The sequence below is a fragment of the Nyctereutes procyonoides genome, unplaced genomic scaffold, assembly GCF_905146905.1.
Source record: "Nyctereutes procyonoides isolate TBG_1078 unplaced genomic scaffold, NYPRO_anot_genome, whole genome shotgun sequence".
NCBI classification, from domain to species: domain Eukaryota; kingdom Metazoa; phylum Chordata; class Mammalia; order Carnivora; family Canidae; genus Nyctereutes; species Nyctereutes procyonoides.
In genome coordinates, this window is record NW_026575044.1 from 39,866,560 (window position 1) to 39,886,469 (window position 19,910).

Consider the following 19,910-nt stretch of genomic DNA (forward strand, 5'->3'; position numbering starts at 1 on the left):
AATTTTTGAAGGGAAACATAGTGTTTCACTATTAAGTATGATATTAGTTTTATGGGTTTTTTTGTAGATTTTTTTATAACTTGAGGAATTTACTATTATTCCTAGTTTTCTGAGAGTTTTTCTCATGAACAGGTATTGGATTTTCTCAAATACTTTTTCTGCATCTGTTGATAGTAGGTTTTTATTCTTTAGCCTGTTCGTGTAGTGAATTGTATTGATTAAAAATTTTTTTAAAAATATTTTATTTATTTATTCATGAGAGACAGAAAGGCAGAGACATAGGCGGCAGAGGGAGAGGCAGGCTCCTTGCAGTGAGCCCAATGTGGGACTCACCCTGAACTGGAGGCAGATGTTCAACCTCTGAGCCACCCAGGCATCCCGATTTAAATTTTTTTTTAATTTTATAATTTACATATAACATATTACTTTCAAGTGTATAATATAGTAATTCCGTATTTATCTAAATCATGAAATGATCACATTAAGTCCAGTTAACATTCACTACCATACATAGAATTTTTCTTATGATTAGGACTTTTTTTTTTTTTTTTTTTTTTTAGATTTTATTTATTAGAGAGAGTGAGAGTATGCACACAAGCGGGGTCATGGGGAAGGCCAGAGGGAGGAGGGAGAAGCAGACTCCCCACCAAGCAGGAAACCTGATGTGAGGCTCAGTCCCAGGACCTTGGGATCATTACCTCAGCCAAAGCAAAGGCAGATGCTTAACTAACTGAACCCTTATAAGTAGAACATTTAATTAAGATTTAGTCTCTTAGCAACTTTCAAATACACAATACAGTATTAATTAATTGTGGTTACCATGCTGCATATTGTGGTCACCATGCTATATATTACATCCCCATGACTTATTTCATAACTGGAATTTGTATTTTTTTTTTTTTTTGCCATCACCCATTTTCTCTGTGGCAGCCACTAATAATCTATTTTCTGTATCTGTGGGTTTTGTTTTTTAGATTCCACACTATGTGAGACCATGTGGTATTTGTCTTTCATTGAACTTATTTGACTTAGCATAATGCCCTCAAGGTCCATCTATGTTATCACAAATGGCAAGATTCCATGCTTTTTTTTTGTTTGTTTTTTTGTTTTTTTTTTAATATTTTTTTAATTTTTATTTATTTATGATAGGCACACAGTGAGAGAGAGAGAGGCAGAGACACAGGCAGAGGGAGAAGCAGGCTCCATGCACCGGGAGCCCGACGTGGGATTCGATCCCGGGTCTCCAGGATCGCGCCCTGGGCCAAAGGCAGGCGCCAAACCACTGCGCCACCCGGGGATCCCGATTCCATGCTTTTTTATGGCTGAATAATACTCCTGTGTCTGTGTGTGTGTGTGTGTGTGTGTGTGTATGTGTGTGTGTGTGTGTATACACACATACCACATTTTCTTTATCCACTCATTCACTGGTGGATGCTTAGTATGCTTCCGTGTCTTGGCTATCGTAAATAATGCTGGTCCATTTTTGAATATTGAATAATTCTTGTATCTTTGAAGTAAACCTTTGTTGGTTATGGTATATAGTTGCTTTTATATATTGTTGAATTCCATTTGCTAATATTTTAAGAACTTTTGTATCTATATTCATAAAAGATACTGGTCTGTGGTTTTTTCCTTCATACTAACATTGTCTGACTTGGCATCGGGGTATTACTATTAGCTGCATAAAATGAGTTTGAAAGTGTTCCCTCCTGGGACACCTGGGCGGCTCAGCGGTTGAGCGTATTCTTTTGGCCTAGGGCATGATTCTGGGATCCGGGATTGAGTTCCACATTGGGCTCCTTGCAGGGAGCCTGCTTCTCCCTCTACCTGTATCTCTGCTTCCCTCTCTCTCTCTCTCTCTCTCTCTCTCTGTGTGTGTGTGTCATGAGTAAATAAGTAAAATCTTAAAAAAAAAAAAAAGAAAGAAAAGAAAGTGTTCCCTCCTTTTCTGTTTTCTGGAGGAGACTGCATAGAATTGTTGTTAATTACTTTTTAAACATTAGCTAGACTTCTCCAGTGAAACCATCTAGCTCTGGAGATTTCTTTTTTGGTTGGCATTACGTTATTAGAATTGATAGTACTATTTAAATTATCTTACTGATAGTGGGTTAGTTGAGGTAATTTGTGCTTTTTAAGGAATTGTCCATTTTATTGAAGTCAAACATATGTAGAGCTGGTCATAATATTTCCTTATCACCCTTTGTATAACTGCAGGATCTGTATAATAGTGCCTATTTCATTTTTAATATTGGTAGTTTTGTCTTCTTTATCAGTCTTGCTAGGGGGTTGTCAATTTGATCTTGTCAAAGACCTGGGTTTTGGGGATCCCTGGGTGGTTCAGCGGTTTAGTGCCTGCCTTCAGCCCAGGGCGTGATCTTGGAGTCCCAGGATCAAGACCCACATCAGGCTCCCTGCATAGAGGCTGCTTCTCCCTCTGCCTGTGTCTCTCATGAATAAATAAATAAATCTTAAAAAAAAAAAAATCCTTTAAAAAAAAAGACCTGGGTTTTTGTTTTATTGAATTTTTACTTTTGTTTTTCTGTGTTCAGTTTATTGATTTTTATCCTTATTGCTTCCTTTCTTGTGTTTGCTTTAGTTTTTTTGTGCTCTTCTAGTTTTTTGAGAAAGGAGCTCCAGTTATTCAAAATCATTCTTCTCTAATATGAGTATTTAATGCTATACATTTCTTTTTCAGCACTGCTTTAGCTATGTTCCACACATTTTGATATGTTTTTGTGTGTGTGTGTGCAATTTAATGTGTATTTTTATTTCCCTTCAGACTTTTTCTTTGTGGATTATTTAGAAATATGTTATTTAGTTTGCAAGTGCTTTGGGATTTCCCTACTATCTTTTTATTGTTTGCTTTAGTTGATTACATTTTAGTCAGAAAACACACTGTTTGATTTTAATTCTTATAAATTTGTTGAGGATTGAGGTTTGGCACAGGATTTGGCCTATCATGTTAAGTTTTCTGTGAGCACTTACAAGGAATGTGTATTTTCCTGTTGTTGGGTGGAATATTCTATGAATGTTGTCTAGATCATGTTGGTTGATTGGTGTTGAGTTCTTGCTGATTTTCTGTCTAGTGTCGACAATTGCTGAGAGAGGAGTGTGGAAGTCTTCAACTAAAATTATGTGTTTGTATATTTCTTTTCATTTCGATCCATTTTTACTTCACATATTTTGTAGCTCTCTTATTTAGAAAATATACATTTAAGATTGTTACGCCTTCTTCATAGATTGACTCTTTTATCATCATGTAATTTTCCATTCTGTTCCCAGTAATTCTCTTTTCTCTGAAGTCTACTTTGTTTCACAGTAATATATCCACCCCAGCTTTCTTTTGATTACTGTTTGTGTGGCATATTGTTTCTTACTCTTTTACTTTTAATCTACCTATATTGTTACATTTGAAGTAAGTTTCATGTCTGTAGTTTGGTCATGTTTTGTTTATCAGCTTTGGTAATCTGTCTTTTAACTTGAATTATTGCTTCAGACTATTTACATTTAATATAATTGTTATTTTAGGGCTTACCTGTGCTTTTATTTTTTGTTTTGTTTAACCTCCCGATTTTTTGTCTTTCTGGTTCCCTTTATCACCTTCCTATGTGGTACTTGACCATTTATTATTCTATTTTGATTTACTTATAGGGCTTTTATGTGTATTTCTCTGTAATAGCTTTCTTATTGGTTACTCTAGGTATTAAATTAGACATACATAACATCACAGTTGATTGGTCTTGACATTTTACTAGTTTGAGTGAAGGGTAGGAATCTTACCTATACTTTATGTTCCTTTATTTTCCCTGTTTGTAATCTTTAATATCACCTTATACACATTGAGAAACTAGGTAATATTATAATACTTCAGCTTTTAAGAAAGTGAAAGTGTATTCTATTTTCCCAACTTTTTACTCTTTTCATTTATTTTTCCTTCCTGATATCCCAAGATTATTTCCTTTATCATTTTCTTTTCACTTAGAGAATTTCCTTTAGCCATTATCTTCGGTCGTCTCATAACACATATCTCAGTTTTCTGTCATCTGAAAATTCTTTTTTAAAGATTTTATTTATTTGAGAAAGAATGTATGTGCACAAGAAGTGGGGTAGGGGGCAGAGGGGAGAGGGAGAAGCAGGCTCCCTGTTGAGCAGGGACCGCTACCTGGGGCTTAATTCCAGGACCCTGGGAAACAACCTGAGCCGAAGGCAGACACATAACCACCACCCCCCCCCCGCCCCGAGCCACCCAGGTACCCGTTTTTTTTCTTTTTTAAAAAGATTTTAATTTATTTTTGAGTGTGTGTGTACATGAGTGTGTGCAAGCTGGTGAGGGGGGCAGAGGGAAAGGAAGAGGGAGAGAGAGAGACTTCTTGCTATAAGCCCGACATGGAGCTCAGTCCCAGGATCCTAAGATCATGACCTGAGCTGAAATCAAGAGTTGGATGCTTAACTGACTGAGCCACCCAGGCGCCCCTGACAATATCTTTTTTAATGCATTTTATTAATTGAAGTATAGTTGACCACACAATGTTACATTCATTTCAGATGTATAGCCTAAATGATTCAACAGCTCTATATGTTAGCTCACCACAAGTGTAGCTACCACTTTTCATCATACAGTACTGTTACAATACCATTTATTTGACTACATTCCCTATGCTGTACCTTTTATCCCCATGACTTGTTCATCTCGTAGCTGGTAGCCTGTGTCTTCTCCTCCCCTTTGGTTTTTCTTTCTGCTGGATATAGGATTTTAGGCTGACAGTTTTTTGTTGGTTTGGATTTCTTTGGATATGTCTTGTTAGTTTCTTCAATATATAGGCTTATGTCTTTTGCCAAATGTAGGAAATTTTTAGGCATCATTTATTCTATTCCTTATTAGTCATATTCTCTGTCTTTTTTCCTTCTGGGCTTCCAGTGATACAAATGTTAAATCTTTGTTACGATTCCACAGGTCTCTGAGTCTGTTTCTTTTTCCCCTTAATTTTTTCTTTTAAAGATTTATTCATTTATTTATTTTAGAGCATGAGTGTGCAAGCAGGGGGAGGATTAGAGGGAGATGAGAGAGAAAATATCCAAGCAAACTCCCTAAGTGCAAAGCCCAACATGGGGCTTGATCCCACAACCCTGAGATCATGCACTGAGCTAAAACCAAGAGTTGGCTGCTTAACCGATTGAGCTATCCAGGTGCCCTTGTTTTTCCCCTTATGATATAGATCTAGATGGGGCGCCTGGGTGGCGCAGTCAGTTAAGTGTCCAACTCTTGTTCCCAGCTCAAATCTTGATCTCAGGGTCATGAATTCAAGCCCTGCTTTGGGCTCCATACTGGGCATGGAGCCTACTTAAAAGAAAAATCTGGTCTTAATGAAAATTTTTATAGGAACTTTAAGAAGATAACATTAGCTATTTTTTTTAAGGTTGTTATACTACTGCCAACTAAAGAATATACGACATCTATTTAAAAAAATGTGGTCTTAACGAAAATTTTTATAGGAACTTTAAGAAGATAACATTAGCTATTTTTTTTAAGTTGTTATACTACTGCTAACTAAAGAATATATGACAACTATTTTTCCTGGAGGAAAAAAAAAATCAATCACTTGAAAAAGAGTACTTTGAAAAACAACAGACACTCTTTCCCAGAGCAAGATCAAATGATATGAACTTTTTCATTTATTTGTACAAAGATAAAATCTTGCTTGTGTTCATCAATACCTATACACCTATAAAGTGATAGGGGGGAGAATCCTCTTCGAAATTATCCTCGAGTATGTTTCTGTGACTTACTAGGATATATCAGGTTCTTATTAACAGCTCTGTTTAGTAACTTTAGTTATCTTTGCTTCACAGATGCGAGCATTGAGGCTATGAGGGGCTAATAACTTGCTAAGATCATGAGACTATTAAGTGTTTTAGATTAGGATATGATTCCATGTCCTTTTGAGAGGATACCATTTATGTACACATATTTTTCTTTTTCTTACAAGGTTGATGTCTCAAATTTGTATCTTCATTCTGTATCCCCTAACATTTCTTGGACCCACACCTAATCATTTATCTTCTGTAAAACTGTGTCTCTTCTACCTACCAGTATTCCATCAAGTTTAGGTTCTAATCCTGCAGGCTTCTAATCTTTTTCATTTCTTTTTGCCATTATTTGTTCATTTTCCATTAACTTTTTTTTTTTTAAGGGAGAGTGTGTGTATGTGCAAGCAGGGAAGGGGGGTGTGGGGAGGGAGAGAAAATCTTGAGTAGGCTCCATACCCATCATGGAGTCCCATGTGGAGCTCAGTCTAACAACCCTGAGATCATGACCTGAGCTGAAATGAACAGTAAGAGGCTTAACTGAGTGAGCCACCCAGGTACCCCTCAATTAATTTTTCTATCAACTGTAAGCTGAAAGTGGCGCTAAACCGCTGAGCCACCCAGGCTGCTCATCTTAGTTTTCCAGAGTCTCATCCAGTTTCTCTTCTGGGCCTAGATGGTCAATTTACATATCTACTATAATCTTCGGTCTCAGGTGTCTATGGGTATTGTAGTTATTTTGCAGCTTTTATGAACAATGCCCACTGCTTTTTCTGCCTACGTTCTAAGTGTTCTAAAACAGATGAAGTCCTTGCTTTAGTCTTTCACGCAATTCCCAGACAGTTTGGAACAGATATATACAATAATTTACCAATATGGTTTTACTCTGGTTCAAGAAGGGGAAAGTGGGAACCAATCTGCTACCTGCTTAAGACTAGCTTGCCCCAACTTGGAGGAAGTGGGATAAGAGTGAGTAAAAATGTCACAAAACATCCTACCATTTGAAGATGGCTTTTACTTAATTGGGCATTTTGTTTGACTTTTCTAAACATTTGATTGTTTTTCTAAGCTACTGCAAAGTTGGTTCAGAGAGCTTCTGGGATTTTTTGTTGCTGTTCTGTTTTGTTTTAGTAGGGAATGAGAGCTTGGAGCTTCCTAACCCACTGTTTTGTTTTGTTTTTTTTCCTATTCTTCTATCCCATACTCATTGGGTAATTGCATCTATTTTCATGGGTTTAAGGGTGTTCTCACGATATACAAACCTGTATCACAGTCCAGTCACTCTGTTGAACTCACACTCATATTTATTTTCTTTTTCTTTCTTTCTTTCTTTCTTTCTTTCTTTCTTTCTTTCTTTCTTTCTTTCTTTCTTTCTTTCTTTCTTTCTTTCTTTCTTCCTTCCTTCCTTCCTTCCTTCCTTCCTTCCTTCCTTCCTTCCTTCCTTCCTTCCTTCCTTCCTTCCTTCTTTCTTTTCTTTCTTTCTTTCTTTTTATTCATTCATTCATTCATTCATTCATTCATTCATGAGAGACACACAGAGAGAGAGAGAGAGAGAGAGAGAGAGGCAGAGACACAGGCAGAGGGAGAAGCAGGCTCCACATAGGAAGCCTGATGTGGGACTCAATCCGGGGACACCAGGTTCATATCCCAGGTTGACGGCAGGTGCTAAACCACTGAGCCACCCAGGGATCCCCGCACTCATATTTTCAACTCCCATCTCATTATCCATAAAATGGTATAGGGACCTAAAATTTAAGCATCTAAAACGTTTATCTTTCCAAAATATATTATCTGCTTTGGTTAATTAAATCGCTACTCACCTAAAATAGAAGATATATGATTATTTTTCTAATCACATAATCATACTTAACCCTTCCTGTCTCTCTTTTGGTCACTAATCAGGTTCTCCTGTTTCTCATGCCCCTTTCTTATTGCTCCAATTTATTTTTTTATATTTTACTTTTAAAGATTTTATTTATTTATATGAGAGAGAGAGAGCGTGCATGCGCACACTAGCAGGGAGGAGGGGCAGAGGGAGAGAGAGAAGCAGGCTCCACTGAGTGGGGAGCTTGTTGTGGGGCTAGATATCAGGACTCTGGTATCTGAGCCGAAAGGCAGACACTTAACCAACTGAGCCACCCACATTCTCCCTTGTTGCTCCAATTTAATTTAGACTTTTACCATTTTGTGTTTTTATTACCATAGTATCCTCCTAATTGCTCTTTTCTGTACCCGTCTCTTCCTGTTCAAATTTATCATCTTTGTCATTGCCAGGCTTTAGTAATGTCACTCACTCTTTTTCCTCCCAAAATTCCTGTGGTTCCAAATCGATATCAGAAGATAAATAATCAGATTCTTAGCCTGGTATGTTATACCTTTAATGCACATTGTATAACCCATCGTCACAGCTTTGTCTGCTGCATCTCATTCTTCTCACCCTTCTAGGACCAGAGTGTTCTACTCTCAAATTCTCCTTGCTTTTCCTCTTTCCTAGATTGCCTTGCCCGCCTCTATCTTAGTCTTCCTAAATTCTGTTTTTAAGGATCAGCTCAAATTTCATATCCTCCTTGAAACCCAATTTGGTTAAACTGTCCTTTCTCTGTACATGTAGTAGCTAGTTATCACACTGAGGATCCTATAATATTTACTTTTCTACTAACCAATGAACTCTCAGATACAGGAAGTATTTATTATTATTACTATTATATCTGTGTTTTACTATAGAGGAGGAGGGAGACCTATAAATAATAACAACACAACAAATTCCTGTAATAGGGAGCACATATGAGGTCATTATTAACATTTTCTCAGGGTGTTGGGGGGAAAGCAGCACAAAATAAGCAACATTTGAGGCAGTTTGAATATAAGTACTGTTCACATTCCAGCCAAAGAAAAGGGCAATTGTAAAGGCAGTGGGGTAGAATGAGCATGACCTATTGGGGAGTAGCTGCAGCACACTGTGGCCCAAGCCTAGATACTTCTATATAGAGAAAATGAGGTTGGAAAGGTATAGCTGAAGACTGATTGGAAAGAGCCATTGTATGTTTACTAAGTATTTAGAATACATAATTTTTTGGTACTGTAATTGTCCTAGGGAGCGTTGGCATGTATGTTGTAATGTCACACTAATTAAACAGATTTTAAGTATTTATATATATATATATATATATATATATATATATATATATATATATTAAGATTTTATTTATTTATTCATGAGAGACACACACAGAGAGAGAGGCAGAGACACAGGCAGAGGGAGAAGCAGGCGACATGCAGAGAGCCTGATGTGGGACTCGATCCTGGGACTCCAGGATCATGCCCTGGGCCGAAGGCAGGTACTAAACCACTGAGACACCCAGGGATCCCCAGATTTTAAGTATATTTATTTTATTTTATTTATTTTTAATTTTTTATTTTTTTAAAAATTTATTTATGATAGTCACACACACAGAGAGAGAGAGAGAGAGAGAGGCAGAGACATAGGCAGAGGGAGAAGCAGGCTCCATGCACTGGGAGCCCGACGTGGAACTCGATCCCAGATCTCCAGGATCGCGCCCTGGCCCAAAGGCAGGCGCTAAATCGCTGCGCCACCCAGGGTTCCCTTAAGTATATTTAATATCAGAAGTTGTTAAAATTTCCTGAGGAAATTCTGTTTTCATTTTCATATCAGTGCTCAGTTTTGAGAAATTCCTTATGTCTTTACGTAGTAAAGAGATAGAAATATACCCATTTTATTTATTTTTTTTTAAAGATATATTTATTTATTCATGAGAGACACACACAGAGGCAGAGGGAGAAGCACCCTCCACGCAGGGAGCCAGACCTAGGACTTGATCCCGAGTCCCCAGGATCAGGCCCTAGGCTGAAGGTGGCGCTAAACCGCTGAACCACCCAGGCTGTCCTAACCACAACAATCTTAAGGAAGGACAAAGCTGGAGGTGTTATAATCCTAAATTGTAAGATACATACTACAAAGCTGTAGTAATCAAAACATATGGTACTGGAACAAAAATATAAAGATCAATGGAACAAAATTGAGAACTCAGAAGTAAAGCCATGTCTGTATGGCCAATTAATCAACAGCTGAGGAGGCAAGAATATACAATGGGAAGGGGATCCCTGGGTGGCGCAGAGGTTTAGCGCCTGCCTTTGGCCCAGAGTGCGATCCTGGAGACCCGGGATCGAATCCCACATCGGGCTCCCGGTGCATGGAGCCTGCTTCTCCCTCTGCCTGTGTCTCTGCCTCTCTCTCTCTCTGTGACTATCATAAAAAAAAAAAAAAAAAAGAATATACAATGGGGAAAAGAGTCTTTTCAATAAATGTTGCTGGGAAAACTGGACAGTTACATGCAAAAGAATTAAACTGGACTGTTTCCTTACACTTTACACAAAAGTGAACTCAAAATGGATTAAAGACCTAAAGGTGAGATTTGAAACTATAAAACTCCTAAAAGAAAATATGGGCAGTGATCTCTTGGACATTGACCTTTGCAGCATATTTATGGATATGTCTCCTCAGGCAGGGAAAATAAAAGTAAAAATAAACTGTTGAGACTACACATGCATGTGCACGCGTGCGCGCACACACAGGAGAAAGGAAACCATCAACAAAAGAAAAAGGCAAGCTAGTCAATGGGAGAAGACATTTTGCAAATGATATATCCAATAAGGGGTTAGTATCCAGAGTATATAAAGAACGTTAAAAAAAAATTTGATTTACAAAGGAGCTATAGATAGAATAGATATTTTTCCAAAGAAGACATGCAGATGATCAAGTCATTATCAGGGAAATGCAAAGCAAAACCCCAATGAGAATCACCTCACACCAGTCAGAATAGCTAGTCTCAAATAAACAAGAAAGAATAAGTGTTGGTGAGGATGTGGAGAAAAGAGAACCCTCTTGTTGCACTGTTGGTAGGAGTATAAATTGGCACAGCCACTGTGGAAAGCAGTAAGGAGATTCCTCAGAAAATTAAAAATTCAATTACCATATGATCCAGTAATTTTACTACGAGGTATTTACCTAAAGAAAATGAGTGTCACCTGGGTGGCACAGTCAGTTGAGCATCTGACTCTTGATCTCAACTTAGGTCTTGATCTCAGAGTCAAATTCAAGTCTCGTGTTGGGCTCCATGCTGGGCATGGAGCCTACTTAAAAAAGAAAATGAAAAAAGTTTTGAAAAGATAAATTTACTCCTATGTTTATTGCATCGTTACTTGTAGTAGGCATGATATGGAAGCAACCTATGTGTCCATTGGTGGATGAATAGGTAAAGAAGATGTGATTCTCCTACATACACATACACACTGGTGCATTACTCAGCCATTAAAAAGAATGAGATCTTGCCATGTGTGACAACATGGTTGAACTTAGAGGGCATGATACTAAGCAAAATATGTCAAAGACAAACACCTATGATTTCACTTGGATGTGAAATCTGAAAAACAAAGTAAGTGAAAAAACAGACTCAAATATAGAGAACAAACTATTGGTTGCCAGAGGGGAAGTGGTTGGGGGAAAGGATGAATTAGATGAAGGTGATTAAGAGGCACAGATTTCCAGTTATAAAACAAATCACAGAGCTAAAAAATACAGCATAGGGAATTAAGAAAAAAAAAAAGGGTTTGACATCAGTCTTTTAGTACCAAGTGTAGCCTGTTTTAGAAATAGTTTGGTTTTCAGAGACCCTGGTTTAGTAAAGACCATAGTTTTAATGGTGTTTTTGGTAGTTTCAAAAAAAAAAAATGTAGGTTTAGATTAGTAACCAGTTAGATTCTGAAATTTACTTAAAAATGAATGTTTTTACACATAGTATATCTTGCTTTCCTCTTGCCTGATATTCTCCTGTCTTATAACAAATGTATTATTACTAAAGATTTTGATCCTAAATGATATTTTACATAGATATCTTTTATAATTCAAAATTATCCATAGGACTAGTTTGTAACAGTGTTTAGTTGAATAGTTTTTTCTTGCTGCCTCTTTTGTGAGATCTTTTTCTCACAATAACAACAGTGCTTCTTAGGAAATGTGAAATGTTCGTTCCTTAGATATTGTAAAATGTTATATTTGTATTGAATTATGCCTTCCTTTATGTGTTTATATGAAAGCACTTCTCTTCTGTGACTAGCTTCTTTCAAAATATACTGCTGTTACTAGTCTCCTATCATTGTTCAACTAGAAGTAGTAAAGAATTTAATTATTGTAATTCTTTGACATTGGTTCCTTTCTTAACATTACGTGTCCTCTTCTCTTGAGTTCTTAAATTGATAATTAAATGATGGGCATGTTGTGAAAGTAGAGGGTGGCTTTTCTTCATGCCTAAATAATAAAGTTAAGTGAAGGAACAATAGATCTGTATGCTTTGTCTATTATTCTTTGTAAATTGTCTTTCCACTTGGAGGAATGTTCATTTCTTTAAGGTCCTGACTTCTGGTAGTAGAATATGGACTTTAGGAAGTGAGGAAGTCTTTTTTTTTTTTTTTAAGATTTTATTTATTTATTCATGAGAGACACAGGCAGAGGGAGGAGAAGTAGGCTCCATGCAGGAGCCCAATGTGGAACTCGATTCTGAAACTATGGGATCACGTCCTGAGCCAAAGGCAGAGACGCTCAACCGCTGAGCCATCCCGGCTTTCCGGAAGTGGGGAAGTCTTATTCATTATTTACAGATCCTTAGAGTGTTGAATAAAAGTCAGAATTCCTTGCCCCAATTTATGGTTGGAAATAGACATTACTTGTTTAACTTATCCACTGCATGAAAGTAGAAGCCTGTGTTCCTCTCTTCCACTACAGTGTCCTGCTCCCTTTGGCCTCTGTTTTGTATATGCTTTAGATAACACTAGATACCTTCTTGTTCTTCTTTTTTCTCTGATAAAGGGTATATAAATTTTGCTTATGGATGATCCTGAAAAGCCATACACCAGCTCATACTACTATAAAATTAAAAGTGTGTAGTTATAAGTTCAGACACTTTCTCACTGTATACAATTAATGGAGGCATCTACTTTTCCATTAACAAATGTATGGTTGAATTCTGTGGCCAAGCAAAAGTAAGATTTCCTATGTTAAAAAAGAAAATCTTAAATGGGGATTACTGTATTGGAGAAGAGTTTTATTACATAGTGATCTAAGATTTACTTTTAGAGTTTTATGACCACATGACTAAAGTGTCTTTTTTTTCTCTTTGTGTCATTAATAGCAGTAGTGAGAATAATTTGTAAAACTTTCAAATATCAGAGAATAAAGGAAAGAAAGGAAGTGAGACGATTTAGGGTCATTTTACATACTTCACTCATTTAATTCTCACAAATCCGTTGTGAGTTGTAGGTAGTTATTATCCCCATTTTACAAAAGAGAAAACCTCAGGAAGGTTGACTTGTCCTCCCAGAGTTACATGCAAATATAGTATGTTTTTTTTTTCTTTAAAATGCTTTCACTTTACATCTTCATGGTGAATTCTTTTGACCCATCTGGAGTTCATTTTATTATTAAGCATGACTCAAAAATCATTCATCTCCAAAGTTCTGTCCAGTTATACAAACAACATTTACCAAATTTTTGTCAGCCCCATCTTGCCACATCCGTACTATTGAATGAGCCCTTGCTGTGTATTTCAGATGCTTTAAGTTATAAGATACAGAAAATGCCAGTGCAGTTGATCAGACAGTTCACGATCTCAGGCATGGGTAGAGTGACTCCAGAGTAGGTTAATTCAGTGGTTGAACAAACATCAGCAGGGACCCAGGTTCCTTCCATTCCTGGCTTTATTATACTCAGTGTGTTTGGTTGTTTTTACCAGCTTCTTTGAGGTTACAAGTTGGCCACTGTTGTTTTAGGTGTCGCATGCAGACATGGCAGTTTCTCTTGAAAGGAAGATATTTTTTCTATGTATCACTTTTGAGAGAGAAGAAACTTACCCCAGAATCCTTCTGTAGGTTTTCCCTCATGTCTTATGTGACATATTATTACCATGTTCCTGCACTTAAAGTGAACGCTGGCAAGAGTAATGGGCCACCATAGTTGGTTTAGATTGGACTATATTTAGAAACAACTTCCTGAAGCTGAGGAAGGTCTTCCCACACCTTAGAAGCTGATAGTCTCATTGAGGAAGTTGGGTGGCTTGAACAAAATCACAGTTAAATAAGGAAGGAGAAAGGGGGAAATAATGGTCAAGTTAAGAGAGCCAGCAGTCTTATACTATATTGTGAGTAAAATGTGATGCCCAGGTCTGGGGCTTAGCTTACTCAAGGCATTTGAAACCTAGCTTGACGACTGAAGTAAAAAAAATAGTTCAAAGATAAGGGGAACAGTTAGTTTTTATAGGTAGTTTAAGGAAGGTCAACAGAAGAGAGAGTAGGGGTATAATAGAGAAAACAAGTTTGAGTCCTAACCAGTGTCCTTTCTAGTTATAATTAGAAGAATGACTTGTGGTTTTCTATTAATTTTTGGACAGTACATCTTGAATTTAAATAGACATTTATTCTCAGTTCATAACTTCACTTTTAAGAGATTCAAGATTTTTTCAATCATGTTTTTAACATGGTCATGTTACGTTTATACAAAACTAAAAGAGTTAGCATTTTGATTTTGATACAGCTAGCTAGCTAGTATTGGGACAAGTCAATATTTCTCATTGCTATTTGATGAAGTTGTTCAACAAAGTAACTTTTGAGGTGGTTTTGTGCCTAACATTTAATAAGTAAAAAAAAAGAAATTTATGTGGACTAAGATTGGAAGCAGTTATTTTCAATATATTTGCCAAAGAGAGCATAAGAGTAAAATATAATGTACATACTTTTTACTTTTTAATGTTTTATTTGATATTAGAAAACAGTTTAAGCTATTATAATCTAGTTCTGAATCTTTTAAAATTTGCAAGTGTGTTTAGAAGTAGATGGTTACCAGGAACTCTTAAAATAATAGTTATTATAAAATATAATAATATGCTGAGATTATTCTCCAGACAACTTTAAGGTACCAAACCAAGTTTTGCCTAAAATTTTTCTTGTGTCGTCGGTAGTACTTGGACTACTCTGTAGTCTAATTTTGGGGAGTGACTCGATGCATGAAACTTAATATCTAATTTAAGAAAAATATTTCTTGAATAATGTAATGCCATTGCTGGTAAGCATAAAAATCACTGGCTTAGTGTACATTTTATGTCTACTTGTTCAGTCATTCTGTCTGCAAGGTGCTTTGGAAAAAAATGAGAGATTAACTGTGGTTTCTGCCTTAAAGAATCTAAAGGTCTTTTTTAAAAAAACATCTTATTTATCTTTACCTAGAAAATGGTGAATTCACATATTTATTGGTTCGGTTTTCCAATTTAGAATAGACCAAGCATTAGCTGGTCTTCCTAAAAATCGTATTTTCATAGAAAGGTTCTCATCTCTTTTTCTGTAAAAAGAATTACCATAAATATTCAGATTGCTTAGAAGACTCTAGGAAATGTGTCTTAAAGATAGATAAATTTTCAGTAGGAAATGGAGGAGCTTTTTCTTCAGAGCTGCACAAATTGTAAATTTTGAAAAGTCAGTATTAGGTGGGTTGGTCTCTTCAAGCAGTCAGCAGTATTGGTGTTATTACCTGTTTTTCCATGTTCACTTTCCAACTGCAATGGTATATTTTAAAGCCTGTTTAAATTTGACTCTGCTTTTTGGCTTCCTAGGGAAATATTTTAAGTACTTGTATTCTAAAATAGCTGAGTGATCACACTTGTGGCTTAACACAAAGTATAAAGTATATCCTCCGGCTTTAATTTTTCCTTCACCCTTTGGTGAACATGACTGTACAGGGTCTGCAGAAGGTGCATCTTTCTCTGCTGCTTCTGTTTTTATTTTTGGGCTCTACTAAATTTCCCCAGCTAAATAAAAAATGAAGATTACTTGGGATTATCTGAATGTTTCTCCTGCTTCTGCCACAAGACAGGATATAAACTGAATAGACCCATTCCTACTTCAACACTATTAGGTACACCTTCATGTTGCCCTCTCCTTACTAAGATAAAATTTAAAAATCTACTTAAAAAGTAAAAGCCCATGTTTGTCCTTTACTAATGGTTGCTTTATAAAGTACTTCAAAGGAAGAAAGAACCTTTCTGAAAACCCAGTGTGTTTTTGTAATTAAAAATGTATCATCTAAATGCAGAATTTATTTTATACTAAACATCACATTTTAGAAACTAACGTTTAGCTACTACCTTTTAAAATATTTATAGTCACAAATACAGGACATTTGTTTTTGCTGAGTGTCTGTAAAATAAGGATAAATGTAGTAGTCAGGCAGAAGGAAAGTAACATTTCATGCCCTTAGGAGGGGAAGGGCATGAGTTGAAGTCATGTGTAGCCAAACTGTGGTGGTTTTGCTGCTTCTCAGACTGGGTGACTTAGAAGGTGAAAAATCTATATGAAATAAATACAAACAAATTTTCTCTTTTCCTGGCACCCATGTAACCTTGTAGAAGGTGTTAAATGAATGCAAGAAATAGGAGAGGACAAATTAAATGTTAAAGCAATGTGTTTTATTCTTTACTCCTAAAAAGGGAAAGTGTTCATAGTATGATCCAAAAAACTAACTGTTTGTTTGTTTATTTGTTTAGGATGGATTGGATGCTTTGGTATATGATTTGGATTTTCCTGCCTTAAGAAAAAACAAAAATATTGACAACTTTTTAAGCAGATGTAAGTAATTTTTTGTGGAGGTTAATGACAGACTGTATACTGAACAAAATCTTCACTTAGATCATTCAAGGCCCTCTTTTTTTTCTTCTGTCTACTCTTTGGTTATTTTATCCAAAAATCCTACATAAAATGAGCAGGAAATAGGAAAGAAACTTTATTAATTAGTTTATTAATTTGAGTCCCTAGCAGGAGAATGTTTTATAAAATATTTCGCAGAAAAGGAAATGAGAAATAAATGGCTAAAATAAGTATGTTAAATAATAATATACACACATGCACATTGAATTTCAGTAGTATTGTATTTATCTTCTATTTTTCTTTTGTAAATTATTATTTTGTAAGTTATTAGTTATTGTATTTTAATAACCTGCAGGTAAGAACAGATTGCATGTGAAAAGCCCACTATCCCTGAGATAATGAGAATTTTCTCCATAAAGGCTGGCTTATATTAAGGTTTTACGGATTTTCTTTTCTAAAACTTTTTATATTTTGATACTTAGATTTTATCACTTAATATTTGCTTAAAGAATTTATTAAGATAGTTTCAAACTTTTACTCTTTAAAAAATGATAATAAAATTTAGATCATAAAATCTTTCCCATTCCATTTCTTTATTTCCATTCCTCAATCCTTCATAGTGATACATTGGGTTGGGATGGTTTTAATGTTATCCTTCAATTTTGGTTACATATGTTTTGTTAGAAAAGTATTTTTTTAAGTAGTTAAATCTTTTTACTTTGTTGTATTTATCATTTTTACAGTTTGAAATCTTGCCTCAGAATTTTACCTGTCAATTTTTTTTTAAGTTTCTTTGCTTTTTATAAAAATATTTATTCATCCTAATTTTACTTTGGAATTGGTGCCAGCGCCTGAATTGGGAACTTTTTAACTATAAATTTTATTAGTTTCTCACATCTTACTGAAATTACAGGAAAATTTTATTACTGTTTATATTTGTTTACCAACCAACTTAAAAATAGAGCAAAAGAACTAAAAAGGTGGAGAGTCATGACCATTTCTTATTTGGTGGGAGGCAAGGAGAGGCTGTGTGATTTTGTAAAGCAGGCTAGCAAGTTTTGAAACACTTGCTTTTTAGTTTGTTACTCATTTTACTATGCAACATTACTGTTTTCATAATATGAATATGGCTTTATATACATTTTGTAAATAGAAATATCAATAGCCACAATTAGAAATAAGTAAAATAAAATGAAAGTATAAAGCCTAAAGTAAACTTTTAACTGACAAACCTATATAGTTTAGTCTAGTTTTTAAATTGGTGCAAAGTATAGAGAGTAACATAACAAAATTTTAGTAAATTATATCTAGCATTATGTAAAAATTGTGACAAAGGAGGGTTTATACCAGGATTGCATTATAAAGTTAGTTCACGGTTCAAAAATCAACTAGTGTAACTTACCATATTAACATATTAAAAAAATCCATAATATCATCTCAGGAGATAGAAAAAAGCATTGATACAATTTAGTATCTATTTTTGACTAAAAAATATGCCTCTACATACTAGGAATTGAACAAAACTTCCTGTAATAAAGAGAATCTACAAAAAACCTACAGTTAGATTGTATTTATTGTGTAGTACTAAATGCTTTCCCCCTAATATCGGGAAAAGGCAAGTCTGTCTTCTTTTATTACCACTTTCATCCATAATTGTCTTGGAAGTTCTAGATAGTACAGTAAGGTAAAATAAAGAAAAATTATATGGATTAAAAAGGAAGAAGTAAAAATTTTTTTATTCAGACAGCATGCTTTTGTATATACAGAAATCTCAAGATTATACCAGAAAAGCTTACAAGAACTAATTAAGTTCAACAAGAATGCGAATTAGAAGATTAATATGTAAAAAGCAATTGTATCTCTATATATTAGTAATAACCAATTTGAAGTTGATGTAACAAATATAGCATCATTTACAATAGAAGCAAAAACATGACAAATTTAGGAATAAATTTGACAAAATATGTATAAGACTTATATATTGAAAACTATATAATATTACTGAGAAATTACAGAAGACCTAAAAATAAAAGAATAAATATTCAGTGTTCATGGATTGGACAATTAAGTAATAAAATATTAAGAGTCCCTATATTAACTTATAAATGGAATCCATGTATTCTCAGAACCTAAGCAAGTTTATTTTTTGTATAAAGTGGCAATTCTAAAATTCATATAAAAATGTGGAGAATCTGTAATAGCCAAAGTAATTTTGGAAAGTAAGAGCAGAGCTGGCAAACTAACACTATATGATTTTCAAGATCAAGACAGTATAATATTAATGAAAAAAGAAATATACATAAATGGAACAAAATAGAGAATTCAGAAATGGACCCATATGTACATGGTCAGCTTATTTTCAACAAAGGTAACATGGTAATTCAGAATTTGTTTTTTTTTTTAATTTTTTTTTAATTTTTATTTATTTATGATAGTCACACAGAATGAGAGAGAGAGAGAGGCAGAGACATAGGCAGAGGGAGAAGCAGGCTCCATGCACCGGGAGCCCGACGTGGGATTCGATCCTGGGTCTCCAGGATCGTGCCCTGGGCCAAAGACAGGCACTAAACCACTGCGCCACCCAGGGATCCCGGTAATTCAGAATTTGAACCTTACTTCGCACACTGTATACAAAAGGTGATTCAAAATTTTTCAAAGACTAAGGAGGTACAATAGCACTTCTAGAAGAAAACACAGAAAATATTTTTGACTGGTTGGGCAAGACTTTCTTAGATGGGACACAGATAACACAAACCACTTTTAAGAGAAGATAGATTAGACTTCATCAAATTTGAAACTTTTTCTTTTCAGAAAGTACTGCTAGGAAAATGAAAATTGTGATTCATAGACTGAGAGAAAATAATTGCAAAACATGTGAAAGGGAAAAGAATAGTCTTTTCAACAAATGGTGCTCAGACAATTGGATATTCATATATGAAGGAATGAAGTTGAATCCCTACCTTACACCATATACAAAATTAATTAAGAATGGAAGGACCAAACTATAAAACTCTTAGAAGAAAATGTTGGCATAAATCTTCGTGATCTCAAAATTAGTCACTTTCTTAAATATAATACCTAAAGAACAAGCAACAAAAGAAAAATAAAATGAACATCATCAAAATTAAAAACTTTTATGCTTCAAAGGACACTATTGAGAGTGAATGGGAGAAAATGCTAGCGTATCATATACCTGATAAAGAATTGGTATCTAAAATATGTAAGTCTTACAAGTCAACAATAAAAAGCTAACCCAATTTAAAAATGAACAAGTGATTTGAACATACGTTTCTTCAAAGAAGATGCACAGTTGGCCAATATGCAGCATGTGTAGTTGTCATTCAGTAGTTTCAAATTATGACCACAGTGAGATACCATTACACATTTTTATAATAACTAAA

General features: G+C 35.1%; 1 protein-coding gene across 4 annotated transcripts in view; it reads left to right on the forward strand.

Annotated features, from left to right (window-relative positions):
* The window catches only part of ROCK1 (Rho associated coiled-coil containing protein kinase 1), a 145,878-nt gene that overhangs the window by 22,605 nt on the left and 103,363 nt on the right, over positions 1 to 19,910 (forward strand). For 3 of the 4 annotated variants that reach the window (XM_055323997.1, XM_055323998.1, XM_055323999.1), the window contains exon 2: positions 16,410 to 16,491. The exons of the other annotated variant lie outside the window; for it this stretch is intronic. In XM_055323997.1, coding sequence (XP_055179972.1) covers positions 16,410 to 16,491 — 82 coding nt within the window. The remainder of the gene's footprint in view (positions 1 to 16,409; positions 16,492 to 19,910) is intronic. 4 annotated transcript variants of the gene reach the window in all.